Source organism: Leucoraja erinacea, chromosome 25 (assembly GCF_028641065.1).
Source record: "Leucoraja erinacea ecotype New England chromosome 25, Leri_hhj_1, whole genome shotgun sequence".
NCBI classification, from domain to species: domain Eukaryota; kingdom Metazoa; phylum Chordata; class Chondrichthyes; order Rajiformes; family Rajidae; genus Leucoraja; species Leucoraja erinaceus.
In genome coordinates, this window is record NC_073401.1 from 15734773 (window position 1) to 15748570 (window position 13798).

General features: G+C 38.7%; 1 protein-coding gene across 3 annotated transcripts in view; it reads left to right on the plus strand.

The window, feature by feature from the left end:
• emid1 (EMI domain containing 1) overlaps positions 1 to 13522 on the plus strand; it is a 216578-nt gene extending 203056 nt beyond the window's left edge. For 2 of the 3 annotated variants that reach the window (XM_055655853.1, XM_055655855.1), the window contains 4 exons: positions 91 to 135; positions 2835 to 2879; positions 7674 to 7764; positions 11675 to 13522. In XM_055655853.1, the coding sequence (XP_055511828.1) occupies positions 91 to 135; positions 2835 to 2879; positions 7674 to 7764; positions 11675 to 11805 (312 nt within the window). In that variant the 3' untranslated portion in view covers positions 11806 to 13522. Of the gene's footprint in view, positions 1 to 90; positions 136 to 2834; positions 2880 to 6989; positions 7075 to 7673; positions 7765 to 11674 lie in introns of all 3 variants that reach the window. The other variant, XM_055655854.1, reaches the window with a different exon arrangement.
• The last annotated feature ends 276 nt before the right edge of the window (positions 13523 to 13798 follow it).

The following is a 13798-nucleotide window of genomic DNA, read 5'->3' on the forward strand; positions in this document are numbered from 1 at the left end:
CCAAATCCAATGTATGCTGCCAAAAGGAACAAGCATCTCTACATTTAGTGGCTGCACCTTGAGTGAAATTTGTATTTTCAACTCCATCAGGGCCTGTCTGGATTACCTGGAGAAAAAGGTTACAGAGGAGAAACAGTAAGTTGGGTCCTCCCAGATCTTCACGACTGTATTCCGCTTTTTAACGCTGTGTATATTTCTTGGCTTGTAATTATGGACTGAGGTGGTTGGGACAACAAACAATTGATGGGGTAGGTTCAGGTTTATTATTGTAAACAATCTGGTGAAATATAGTGAAAAACGTTGTTTGACACGATATCCAACCATGTATCAGATCATAAAATACATGAATACAATCACGCCAAACTAAACTACGATAGGTAGAGTGAAGGGAGAGGTACAGAGAGCAGAATATAGTTCTCAGCATTGTGGTGTTATAGTTCCAGTGACAAAATCCAATGTCCTCAATGAGGTAGGATGGAGAATCGGACAGTACCCTAGCATATGGAAGGGTCGTTCAGAAGCCTAATAATGGAATGGAATGGAAGGTAGAAGGGGAGGATGAAATCAGCAAGGGACGTCTACTGGGAAGGAGGGTTGTGTGCAGCTGACCAGAAAAGTACATTGAGGGGGGAAGTTGAATTGGAAACCATACAGGAGTGGGATCCATGGGAGAGACAAGGCCTGACTGGGAGAATAACAGTCAAGCTTATAGTTTGGGGTTTTGACATTGTACCCCTTCCCCATGTATCCAGCCATCCCACCCATACCTTCTCCAAACACCACCAACCACTTGATCCATTATTTCCACTGAGCTCCAGACACAAGGAGCCACAGCTGTCAGTTTACAAAAAAAAAGACACAAAAAGTGCTGGAGTAACTCGACAGGTCGGGCGACGTTTCTGGAGAACATGGATAGGTGATGTTTCGAGTCAGGACCCTTCGTCAGACCCAACCCGAAACATCACCTAGGAACGTCCATGTTCTCCAGAGATGCTGCCTGACCCGCCGAGTTATTCCAGCACTCTGTGTCTTTTTTCAATGAACTTCCTGTTTTGATGGCAGCCTGTTATTTCTGAATATACCCACACCAATACTGGCTGTCTTAGACCAAACCACCAGGAGAAACGGGCTTCAAGTAGGTGAATATTCACTCCAGTATGCATATTTTTACGCAAAAATTAACATCAGACTGTGAGGAGTGCACAGTGAATCCTTTTTACCAAGTTTACTGAAACATTCTGAATTACTAGAGGACCAAAATCCTACAAAAGTCTTTATGCATTTAGGTGTGGTTGAAACAAAGCCTTATTTTACCACTAGACTGCAACAATTTAAAGCAAGTACGGTGCTTTTACCTCAGAGGAGACAATGTTTTCATGTGGTCAGATGCCTTAGTAGAAATCTCTGACATTAAGTGGGTTTATTTTCCAAGAATTACTTACCCTGGTGCAAGGTACACCCTAGATAGATTCTTAGAATTATCATGAGTTCACACAGACAGTTTTAGTGAAACATTGTATATTCATCATGGCTCAAATGTGATTCAGTCTGTCAGTTTACACATCTGTGTGCAGGCCTCTGCAGTAAAGACCGCCAACACCATCATCATTTGTAAGGATCATGTATTGTATATATTTATTTCTCGAATAAAGTATATTTTGAAACTAAAAAAATTGTATGTATGTAGTCACAGCTTAAATGTGGTGAAAACACACAGGTTTGAAGAGAAACCCAAGAGACTGCAGGTGCTGGGATCTGAAACAAAACACAAAGTGCTGGAGGAGCTCAGTGGGTCAGGCAGTATCTGTGGAGGGAATGGACAGATGACATTTCGGGTTGGGACCCTTCTTCAAATTGATGTAGAGCTCTTCATTTTCTGCACTAACTCATTGCTTTTAAGCCTTAAATCCATCCTCATGGATATGCACTGGTGCAGACTAGTCTTTCCATCTGTTTATTCACGCTATAGCTCCTATCTATTCCTGTCATATATTAATCCTATTTGATTAAGACAATTACTACAGTAAGCCTGATTTCATACGTAGCATCAGAATAAAAGGACGTATCTTTGGAATGGAGATGAGGAGGAATTTCTTTAGCCAGAGGGTGGTGAATCTGTGGAATTCATTGCCACATGAGTGTGGAGGCCGTAATGGATGTTTTTAAAGCGGACATTGATAGCTTCTTGATTAGTCAGGGTGTCAAAGGTTACGGGTAGAAGGCAGGAGAATAGGGTTAGGAGGGAAGGATAGATCAGCCATGAAATGAGTCTACTCCACCATCAAATGGTGGAGTAGACTCAATGGGTTGAATGATCTAATTCTGTACCTATGACATGGCAGGAGAATGGGGTTAAGAAGGAAAAATAGATCAGCCATGATTGAATGGCAGAGTAGACTCGATGGGCCGAATGGCCTAATGCTGCTCTTGGGTCATTTGATGATCTGATGATATTCTTAACAGCAGAATCATTGGTTGATTGAATTCTTTTGTGGTCAGTGGACTTTAAGGCACTGCACCATTTTGCCACAGTCCCACATAGAGACATAACTACCAGTTACACTGTCACATGAGCTGTAAGTGGCAGCTGAACATAACCCAGACATTTAACCAGACTCTGGTTTGTGTGAGTCAGCAGCACATGAGGTGGGACATTGACCAAATGGACAATTAAACCAGGAGGAAGAAAATCCCTCAAATAAGTATAACTTCCGCACTAATTCAGCCCTTTGCAAATAAAAAATGATTTGTTTCTTTTGCATCTACACTTGCTGCATTTACTTTCATTTGGTCGTAAAAGATTTACACGTTAAATATTTCTTCATATTTTTCAGGGGGGACCAGGAACAAAAGGAGAACCCGGAGATAAAGGCCAGCCGGTAAGATCTTCATCCATACCGATTACATTTCCGTAAAAAGTTTGTCCAAACTTCCACAGAACTGGAAAAACACTTTATGTGATTAATAACCATGCACTATTTAGTAGAATCAGATCTTGTATTCTTTTTCGACAAGATTACAGCGCGGAAACAGGGCCTTCGGCCCACCAAGTCCGTGCCGACCAGCGATCACCTCATGCACTGACCTACACACATTAGGAACAATTTAGAGAAGCCTACAAACGTGTACATCTTTGGAGTGTGGGAAGAAACCAGATGTCTTTGGAATATGGGAAGAAACGTACAGAAACCATACGGACAGCACCCGGAGTCAGGATTGAACCCGGGTCTCTAGTGCTGTAAGGCAGCAACTTTACTGTTGTTCCACTGTCCATTCCTGTCATATATTAATCCTATTTGATCATTGAATTCACAAAATAACTTATTTCCCGTTCTCTATATTTAAGTTTGTTATACACCCAGTACTTATACTAGAAAAACAATGAGATATATGCCAATTTTAATTCGTTTTTAATCAGTGTTTTTTTGGTAAACAAAAAGATGCTGGTATGCATATCATTCCTTGCTGTAGGTGTCAATGTTAGGGCGGCATGGTGGCGCAGCGGTAGAGATGCTGCCTCAAAGCGCCAGAGACCCAGGTTCAATTCTGACTAAGACTGCTTATCTGTATGGTGTTTGTTCGCTTTCTCTGTGAACACGTGGGTTTTCTCCGGGTGCTCTGGTTTCCACCCACACCCCAAAGACGTACAGATTTGTAGGTTAATTGGCTATTGTAAATTGTCCCTAGAGCGTAGGATAGTGCTAATGTATGGGGAGATCACTGTTCGCCTCAGACTTGGTGGGCCGATGGGCCTGTTTCCACATTGTATTTCTAAAATCTCAAAAATTCAATGGTCTGAGCTTATAAATGTGTTTTGAATGTTTGTTTTGAAGAGAGGTTAAATAAGGGATACATTCCTGTTAGATATGTATAAATCATGAGTAATTGAGCAAATTGATAAATGCCGAGTGCACCAAATTTTACTAACATCCATGTATCGACCAGTATTGATCTTTGTTGTTCTGGCAAGCTGACAAATATCAAAAGCTACCAAACTTTGTCTGTACAGGAATGTAAATTGTGTTTTGTTGTTTTATATAAAACCACTAATATTTCTGCAGATACAAGATTGTAATTCTGAAGTATTTTGTCTAGAAGTGCATCAGCTTGCTGTGATTTTGGTGTGAGAGTTTTCCCTGGCATTTAAACCAATTGTCCCAACCAACTTTCCCATTCACTTTCCCAAAATCTCTCACTGAATGTTTCTTGAAAACCAAGAGGTAGAAGGTTGTCCAAAACCTAAAGTTTGCAGGTGCTGAAAATGTTTATTTTTAAAAAGAACTGTACACTTTAGAGATGCAGCGTGGAAATCTGTGGGTTGAAAGTCCTGTTTCCACATGGTAACTTTAAACTAAATTGAGCAAAATGTTGGTAAACACCAAATGCTGGAGAAATTCAGCAGGTGAGTCAGCATCTATGAAGAGAAGGACCCATTGCTTCTCACCCGCTGTGTTTCTCCAGCATTTTGTCTACCTTTGATTTTATCCACCATCTGCAGTTCTTTCTCACACATTAAGCAAAAATGTTGCTCTCATATCTCCAAGTATCTCCATTCTACCCACCTACCATTGTACATTTGTACAAATCTGGCTTCATTAACTTTCCCTGAAACTTTCAAGAAGCTCGCACTGATTGGACTTTCACATCCTTTGCTGCTTGTTGGTACGTGACATTTAAGAGAATTTTGGGTAGGCTCATGGACATGCCGGGAATGGAGGGATATTGGCTATGTGTAGACAGACAAGAGTTGGTCTTGGCATCAGGTTTGGCACAGGCATTGTGGGCTGAATTGCCTGTTCCTGTGCTGTACTATTCTATGTTCTATGTACATGAGTTAGCATAGCCAAAAGCTCTATGAGTACGCATTACACCACATTGGCTTTGCCTTCCAGGTTTGTGGTTAGACTGCCACTTTCAAGTTGAGGCATGCTGCAAAAGCAGTAACAAAGTTAGGAATTCAAAAGAGAGCAACCATTCAACTACTTCTGCTTGTGCTTCAGAGTATTATCATGCAATATTCTTACAATACCCTGAATAACACTGGATTGTTTTCCCATCAATGCTGTAAATTAAAGCCCATTCCAAAAATTGACAGAAGGAATGCTTTCCCAAAATTAATATTAAATTTGGGTCAGAACCCGCTCTTCAGACCTGACCCGAAGCATCACTCATCGTTTTTCTCCAGAGATGCTTCCTGACCTGCTGAGTTACTCTAGCACTTTGTGTCTATCTTTGTTATTTTGCATCAGCCCGCTTATTTGTCCATGTTGTCCAGAGATTGGTTAGAGTCCTCCTTGTAGTTTGACATATTCCCTACTTTTGAGTCTATTGAGACTAAGTACTTTTCCGTAAGAAGGGAAGGGAGGAAAAGCCATACTACCCCTGCCCTTCTACCACCAACTATGATGCAAGTCTGGCAGCAAGTTGTCAACATGAATGGCGCATTAGGACAGCAGTAGAGCTGCTGCCTTACAGCACCATAGGCCTGGGTTCAATCCCGACTATGGGTGCTGCCTGAACGGAGTTTGAACATCCTCCCTGTGGCCGTGTGGGTTTTCTCTGGGTGCTCCAATTTCCTCCCACACTCCAAAGACGTGCAGATTTGTAGGTTAATTGGCTTCAGTAAAATTGTAAACTTTTCGTAGTGTGTAGGATAATGTTAGTGTCTGGGGTGATCGCTGGTCAGTGCGGACCTGGTGGGCTGAAGGGTCTGTTTCCACACTGTATCTCTAAAGTCTAAGTCTATATGTTGGTGGGTAACCACAAATCAAACAATGAATTAACAAGATTTTTCCAATAACCCAGTTTTTTTTTGTTTTGTTGATCTAATGACTTAGTAAATAATTCTATATTTTAATGAATGAAGGCATTGCGGAACCATTTTAAATTTGAATTGGTATTTTTCCGTGGAGACAGATGCTGAGGTTGTAACAGTGTGCTATCCTTTCAATCATTCACTTCTTTGGAAAACAAATAAATAAATCCCTTCATTTGAAATTTAAACTTTTCTTTTGTCCTGTGAAACAAATCACCATTATCACACAGCAATCGTGTTCTCGATTTAGGTATGGGAGTTATTTTTATGGGCAGTTAATTTCAATCTCAAAATATATTTCTTAGTTGGGGATACAAAAGTAGTTTCTAGGTTCGTTGTTTCACATTAATTAATTTGTTTAATATATTTAGCACTGTGCAGTCAAACTCTTGACTGACTACTTAGTCGAATCTTAAAAATACCGCTTGAAGAAATTGTGAAAATAGTTTTGGGGTGTTTTTTCTCTCTAAACCTGAGATTCCAGAAGTTTAATTAAACTAGTCCAATTTTGTAGTAATGTATTCCAAATACATTGTAAATGTGTCGATTGCTTCAGTTATTTACCTGCTCCTCATGTAGCAGGAAGGGGATACAGCTGTGGAAATGTCATTAAAACTGTCCTCCATTCATCTTGTCTTGTTGCATGACTTACCATATTCTGTATGTTGCCTGACTCTAATCACTTGCATCTGGCTGCATCATTAAACTGAGAAATACCAGCATGCTGATGTGTCGTCAATTCACCCTCTGCCTTGCGGAACATGTTAAGTAATAATGATATGCAATTATTTAAGATATAGGTCGCATCTTTTACTAAAACAAAATTCACCATTGCTTGAAGAAAGGTGAAAAGTTTGAACATAATCTTTGCATTGTGCATCGTGAATAATCTGTTTGATTTTTTTTTTTTACAAGGAAAGTTCTACTGAGCTAGCTTGTTTGGTACTGTTCTTAAAATGTCTTGAGCTTTTGGTTAATGCATTGTTATGACTGCCTAAAATATCTAAGTGTTTGCAGTTTAGAGACTGAGATGGAAGCTGCATGCTGTTGCCTCTGTTTCTGGTCATTCGTATGGAATGCTGGTCTTGAGCCAAACCCTACCATACAAAAAGGAGGATATGACAGCAAGCCAGTTGCTGGCATTTCCCTTGATGGCTGTATCTGTCTTCCACAGGGGGAAGGTATACATCAAATCCGGGAAGCTTTGAAGATTTTAGCAGAGAGGGTATTAATCTTGGAGACTATGATTGGTATTCATGGTGAGTAAAGGGAATAGATTGACGTTTTGCACTGAGTCTTGTGACCAAGCACAACAGGACACACAACAGAACCTACAAAATCAAGTGTTTTGATTTCAAGCTTATTTGTAAGGTTATCTCCATTTTCACATGGGTATAAATCACGTTAGGTGCATATGGAGAGAGTAAAGGGGTGTTAGTACAGTATCAGCAAACAAACCTTGTTGTGTGCCTGAGTGTGAAGTTCAGTTCTCAGTACAAATCAGCTCTGTAATACTGCTATGTATGTGTGTGTGGGAATAACCAAATACCCAGACACCGCAACAGTGGGAACCAGGAACGCCTGTGATTTATTCCAAAAGTTATCTCTTACTCTGATTCAGTGGAGACAATCAACAATTCTGAATTTGCAATGAAAACCTGCAAATTTATATTGAATAATTACAAAATCTACCAGCTGATCATTTGTGAATTAGTCATTTTCCAAAAAAGTTGTGAAGTAATTAAATGAGTGCTGAAACAAGCAAGAGCATGGCTGTCCTGGTTCCTGAGTCCTGATCAAAGCTAGTTTTTAACCGGGGAACAAAATATTTTCTGTTGCTGTTTTCGATCTCCACCAGGCTGTTAGTTGGCAGATGATCCAAGATCTTCAAGCTGAATTAGAAGTTCTGGCTAGAAGGGTAACCTTACTGGAAGCCATCGTGTGGCCAGGTAACCAAGTGGTCAAACATTAAAAGTTGCAGTGTTCATGCTGACAATGAAATGGTATTTTGTACATTTGTACACAACCGTTTAAGAGGCAATTAGACAGGCACTTGGATAGGTCAGGTTTAGAGGGATATGGGCCAAATGCAGGCAAATGGGACTAGTGTGATGGGACATATTGGTTGGTGTACGCAAGGTGGGCTGAAGGGCCTGTATCCAGGCTGTATGACTATAATTCTATAACTTTTCTCTCAGCAATCCTCCACAGATTTAAATAGGAGTGACACAGAGATACATGACATTGTCCTTATTTTGATAGATAGGTAATTTTAAATAATTTTCTATGGTCTTTCAAGTCATAGTCATACAGTGGAAATAGGCCCTCGGCCCAACTTGCCCACACCATCCAGCATGCTCCACCTACACTGGTCCCACTTGCCTGTATTTGGCCCATATCCTTCTAAACCTGTCCTATCAGGGCACGGCGGCGCAGCGGTAGAGTTGCTGCCTTACAGCGAATGCAGCGCCGGAGACCTAGGTTCAATCCCGACTACAGGTGCTTGTCTGTATGGCGTTTGTACATTCTCCCCGTGACCTGCGTGGGTTTTTTCCGAGATCTTTGGTTTCCCCCCACACTCCAAAGACGTACTGGTATGTAGGTTAATTAGCTTGGTAAATGTAAAAATTGTCCCTAGTGGGTGTAAGATAGTGTTAATATGTAGGGATCGCTGGTCGGCACAGACCCGGTGGGCCGCGCTGTATCTAAACTAAACTAAACAAGCCATGTACCTGTGTAATTGCTTCTTAACTGTTGCAATAGTCCCTGCCTCAGATGAAAGCTAACTGACACATATGCTCCCTTCGAACTCGGTGCAAAGTTTACAGCAGCTCAATGGTTTCTTATACATTCTCTGTACAGCAAAAGACTATCCCCGCACAGGAGCACAACCTCTTCCCTCCCCTCGGTAGGTACAGAATGTTTAAACTCAAACCATTGACAAGAGGACAAAACATATTCTGGTACACTTTTTCCCCAGAAACGTATAAGTATCATAGTCATACAGCTGGGAAACAGGCCATTCAGCCCAACTCAGCCATGCTGACCAAGATGCCCCATCTAAGGTAGTCCCATTTTCCTGTGTTTGGCTCACATCCTTCCAAGCCTTTCCTATCCATATGCCTGTCTGAATGCCTTTTCAATGCTGATATAGTAGCAGCCTCAACTATTTCCTCTGGCAGCTCCTCTCATGTACCCGCCATCCTGTGAGAAAAAAGTTGGCCTTCAGGTTCCTATTAAATCTTTCCCCTCTCACCTTCAACCTATGCTCTCTAGTTCTGGTTTCCTCCCACTTACAGTATATTCCCAATAGCTCGTCATCGTGGGCATCCTATCTCTGTACACCTATCGGGATGGCTAGAGGAATGAAAGCCCGACCAGTCCCCTCCAAAAAGAGCAATGAACAGTAATATATGGTTGTCACCATATTAAAGATACCTTTTGGTTATGTCTTCCGTGAAACCTATCCAAACCAGCTCCACATAATCTTTCAGATATAACATCTTTACCATTAAGCTTAGTTAAAAAATATTAGTAACAGATAAATTTGACGCTGTTTTTAATAATAGGCAGATCATAAGTATACTCGCCAAAATAATTAACAATGATTTTTGTTTGATAAATGCTCTCAGGAAAGGTTGTGCTGTTAGTACGACCCAGGTTTTACCAATCAAGAATGTTATTGAACTATTTAAAGTCTGCACAAAAGGACAGTAATGGAAACTGCAACTTTTAATACAAAATATGTAAAGAAAATAATAATATATAGATCCTTTGTAATGTCTTGCACATAAAATAGTAAAATGTTATTGTGATGCTTAATTGGTTAAGTCTCAAGTTTTACTGCAATCAGTTTTGAGTTCATATTTCTGCATAATGTTACAAATTTTATTCAGAGCCTGAAGAAGGATCTCCACCCAAAACATCACCCATTCCTTCTCTCCAGAGATGCTGCCTGTTCCACTGAGCTACTCCAGCAATTTGTGTTTCTCTTCTGTTTAAACCAGCATCTGCAGTTCCTTCCTACTCACTATACATTTTAAATAATTTTCTGAATTCCCATTGAGGATTTTGGCCCTTTCTGGTTTTGCTCTTTTCCTGAGAAGATAGTGACTCTTCCTATAGCTCCCTGTGTAAAAGAGTTTTAATTTTCATTGTTAAAAGTTATTTGTATTTGTAATCTTTTTATAACATTGTTTGAGACTATCCTTGTGCAGTAAAATGCTCAGTTTTTCACCACAAATCTGACTTGTGCATGTTAAACAGGGATGCTGGTTAACCCGTTGTCAGTCTGGGCATCCCCTCAATACTGCCCTCTGTTGGTCTGTTTGTTTCCTCGGAAGTGCTGGTGACTGCAGCATGCCAGCTAAGGAAATGCCAGATAATTAAGCCTTTCCTCTGCCATGTTTTAAACAAAAAAAAGTACCTGAATTCACATCATTCCCACTTTAATTCGAGTGACAAGTGTTGAAAATGTGAAATAGAACTTGAAAATTTTGCAAACACTTAAAGCCTTTAACAATCTGAATAAAGAAAGGACAGGTTCATGCTTCAGGCAACCCTCACATTATGGAAAAATGATGTGTGTCACGACTTTCCATAATGCAAAGCCATGTCATCTGAGCCTGCGTTACCAAATTGAATAAAGATACATTTTGTTTCTTTATTCATGTATATTCTCCGAGAACAAGTTGTTTGGTAATGATTGTTAATTATTAAATGGAGAATTTCTGTAACCTGAACTGTTGTAACGAGAGGGTCACCTGGAATTCATCAGATTATTTCAGCATTTAGTGTATCGAACGTGCTCCTAAAAATGGGGTGTCTTCTGTCTTAATTGCTGTCACAGAACCTGGTATTTCAATAGATTCATAAGATTGCATTTAACTTCATCTAATTTTTGAGCTGAACCAAAGGCTATTACATTTTGTTATTCCTTATTTTTCTTTTGTCCTTGATGGAAATATCAGCCAATCAAATACATGGTATTCCTAGATTTACTGTTTTTATTGCAGGCTTAGAGAAGTGCATTCATTTGATCTGCATAAAAAATGTCAAAGTATATATGAAATAAAGGCTTGGTGATTGCCATAACACAGACTAAAAACGAACACTTTGTAAAGATAGCTGTCAAAATTTGCGTATAGAGTAATTGATAAAGGATGAGCAAAGATCACTCAGTTATAAAGATAATTTTGATTATTCATTTATTTATAAATATGACAAAATGTACAACATTGTTTCAGTTTCTTTAATAGCAATTCTGTAATAAAAGTAAGCCCCTAATCATGTTTAGATCTTTTAATGCCAAGCCCAGAATTTCTCATTAGATTTCTCATTAAATTTCCATAAGATTTTGTTAAAGTTCCTCTAACCAAAGGAGTGTCTGAAACTGCAAATGAAAATCTTGCATGTCGTTTACACTGGGTATTAATTATCCAAATATTACCATATAATGCTTCATGAATACATTTGCAATGTTCTCTTCTTTAATAATAAATATCAAATAATTTATGTCAAAAAGACAAACACGGTATCGTCCACATGTATGATGAGATTGGTGACAATCATTTCAAAATTGTATATACAACTAATTAACCCCACATAAAATTCAATGCTCCCAACCAGACGAATCAAATTCTATTTTTCAAATTACTGCACTTTCCCCAAATGAGTGCTATTGAATTGAAAATATGTAACTGAGTTTCAATTAATCAAAATAATAACAGTAAATTTCATCTATCATTACTTATTTGCCAAGTCATTTTTGCATACCTATCATAAGCAAGCTTGTTTAACAATCAAATAACCTTTATGTTTTTGCCTACTGAACTTACTTCCTTGCCTTTGTCAACACAGAACCTGATCATGGATCTGGGGTTGACCCTTATGCCACAATACCTCCAAATTTCTTCAGAGGTAAGCGAGGCAGCTTTGCAGCCTACAAGATTATCTCGCACAGGCTCGCACACAAAACCGAAGAGAAATGATTAAGGACAGTATTAACGTCAGCCAATGTCAACTGTTGGTGCCTTCTTACAACAACAGGTGGTAAACTGGGGTAAGCAGATTACCAAACCACTGGAATTGTTATATTTGTCCTAAGTGTAATACATCAGCGGACTAACTTGATTTGCCTCATCCAACGGTGGGCATTTTCCTTTATATGTACTGAAAATGATTTGCATTCGAGGCTGCTTTCTTAATGGGAATCTCAGAGATATGATATAGATATCATGCATTGGTTCACCACAGTTGACTATTCTGTGGTTTCTCATTATGAGCACTGGTGAATATTCCACAAGGCAGCCACTGGTGCTTCCTCTCCTATGTTTTGTGAAAATGTTTACTTTGTCTTTTACTTTCTATCACAAGTAGATTAATGTTTCTGAAATTCTGTATAATCATCAGTTTACATTATGTACTTAAATCATAGTTTAATTACGTGGAGATATTTTTATTTTTAATGAGACACCATCCCTTGGTCACCTTCCATCTTGTTATCTCCAACAAAAACCACACCTGCTGATTCAGTGCAGGATTATTCACTCTCTTTTATATTCAAATTATGGTGTAATTGCCCAACAATCTCTGTGTACTCAGGGTATTGACTTTTATTTTTGATTTTAAAATGGGTTTGCCAGTAACGACTCTTCAATTAGAATGTAACTATTTTAGATCAAAGGTAAAGAACAATTACAGAGATTCTTTTTTTTAAACTCTCTTTTAAATGTGTTTTTACAAGAGCAAGGCATACAAATTTGTTACCTTGCCAGTGGTGTAGCTACACTGCAATATTTGGTTTTGGAATACACCACTTCCCATCCATTCATTATTTGTGAGGAGAAGTTAACATCAGGATGCATTTTAATATGTATTTTAACAACTGGAATTAATGTTTGGGAGAAGCTTCACAAAATGGGATCCTGTCTCTTTAAATTCTATTGAAAGTGTTTTGTTGATCTCCTGTTACATCATGATAGTAAGAGGCTGGCTGTAAAGGAAATCGTTTTAAGTGAGCTGTTGCATTTGTTGCACCTTGATCAAAATAAGTATAGTTTCAAAATTTTATTCACAATATTAAAATAATCCATGCCTTATTCATCACAAGAAACACACATTTTCTGTTACATCTGAACATTACATTTCAGCAATTCTTCAAACATTTTTTATCTTTGTAGTTCTAACAGACAAATGTTAAAATAGATAGCCAATCAGCAAAAAATATGGATTACTTACACACCAAATCAATACACACCAGAGAAATGAGGACTGCTCCTTAAAATTCTACATCATAATAAATAGGATATTTCACCATCTCGGCATGAAAATATACTATAAGTATTTATCTACAGATATCTCTGAATTTGTACTTGAAGGTAGCATTTCAATTACAGCCACTTAAACGTGTCTTACTGGTGCTAAGAGTGCAGTGTTTAACTTTGTAATTAAGGCAACGTGCGACTCTGATTTGGTTTGTATTTGTTTTTATCCACGGATCTTTGTATTTTGACAATGGGCTTTTAATGCAGGTTGCTGGCCAAAGTATTCACTTATTCACTATATGTACAATGTGCAACTTTTGGTGCCACTATGTTTTTATGATGCTGTCTTTAAGAGCGTACTTACTTCCATGTACAGAGCACTGTTTTATACCAACTATGAGAAGTGTGTCAAAAATATTCATTAAAGGATAAATTAAGTCTTTTTACCTGTTTTTTAAGTTTCATTTTTTCCATTTAGCATTCTTTGATGTATTTTATTAATGATGAATATTATCAGTCCTTTGTATAACACAGTCACATATTAACCACTTATCGCTTGCCCCTGCACCTGTTAGTCTCTCAAATGCACCTGTTCACTGTATTCTGCCCAAAGCAGATCTAAATTCAGGACTCATTGACAAGATTCTTGAAACACTTTCAAGCAAAGAGAAACTGGGGAAGTAACGCATTGCCTTGTCCAATCTTGTCTGAAGATTGG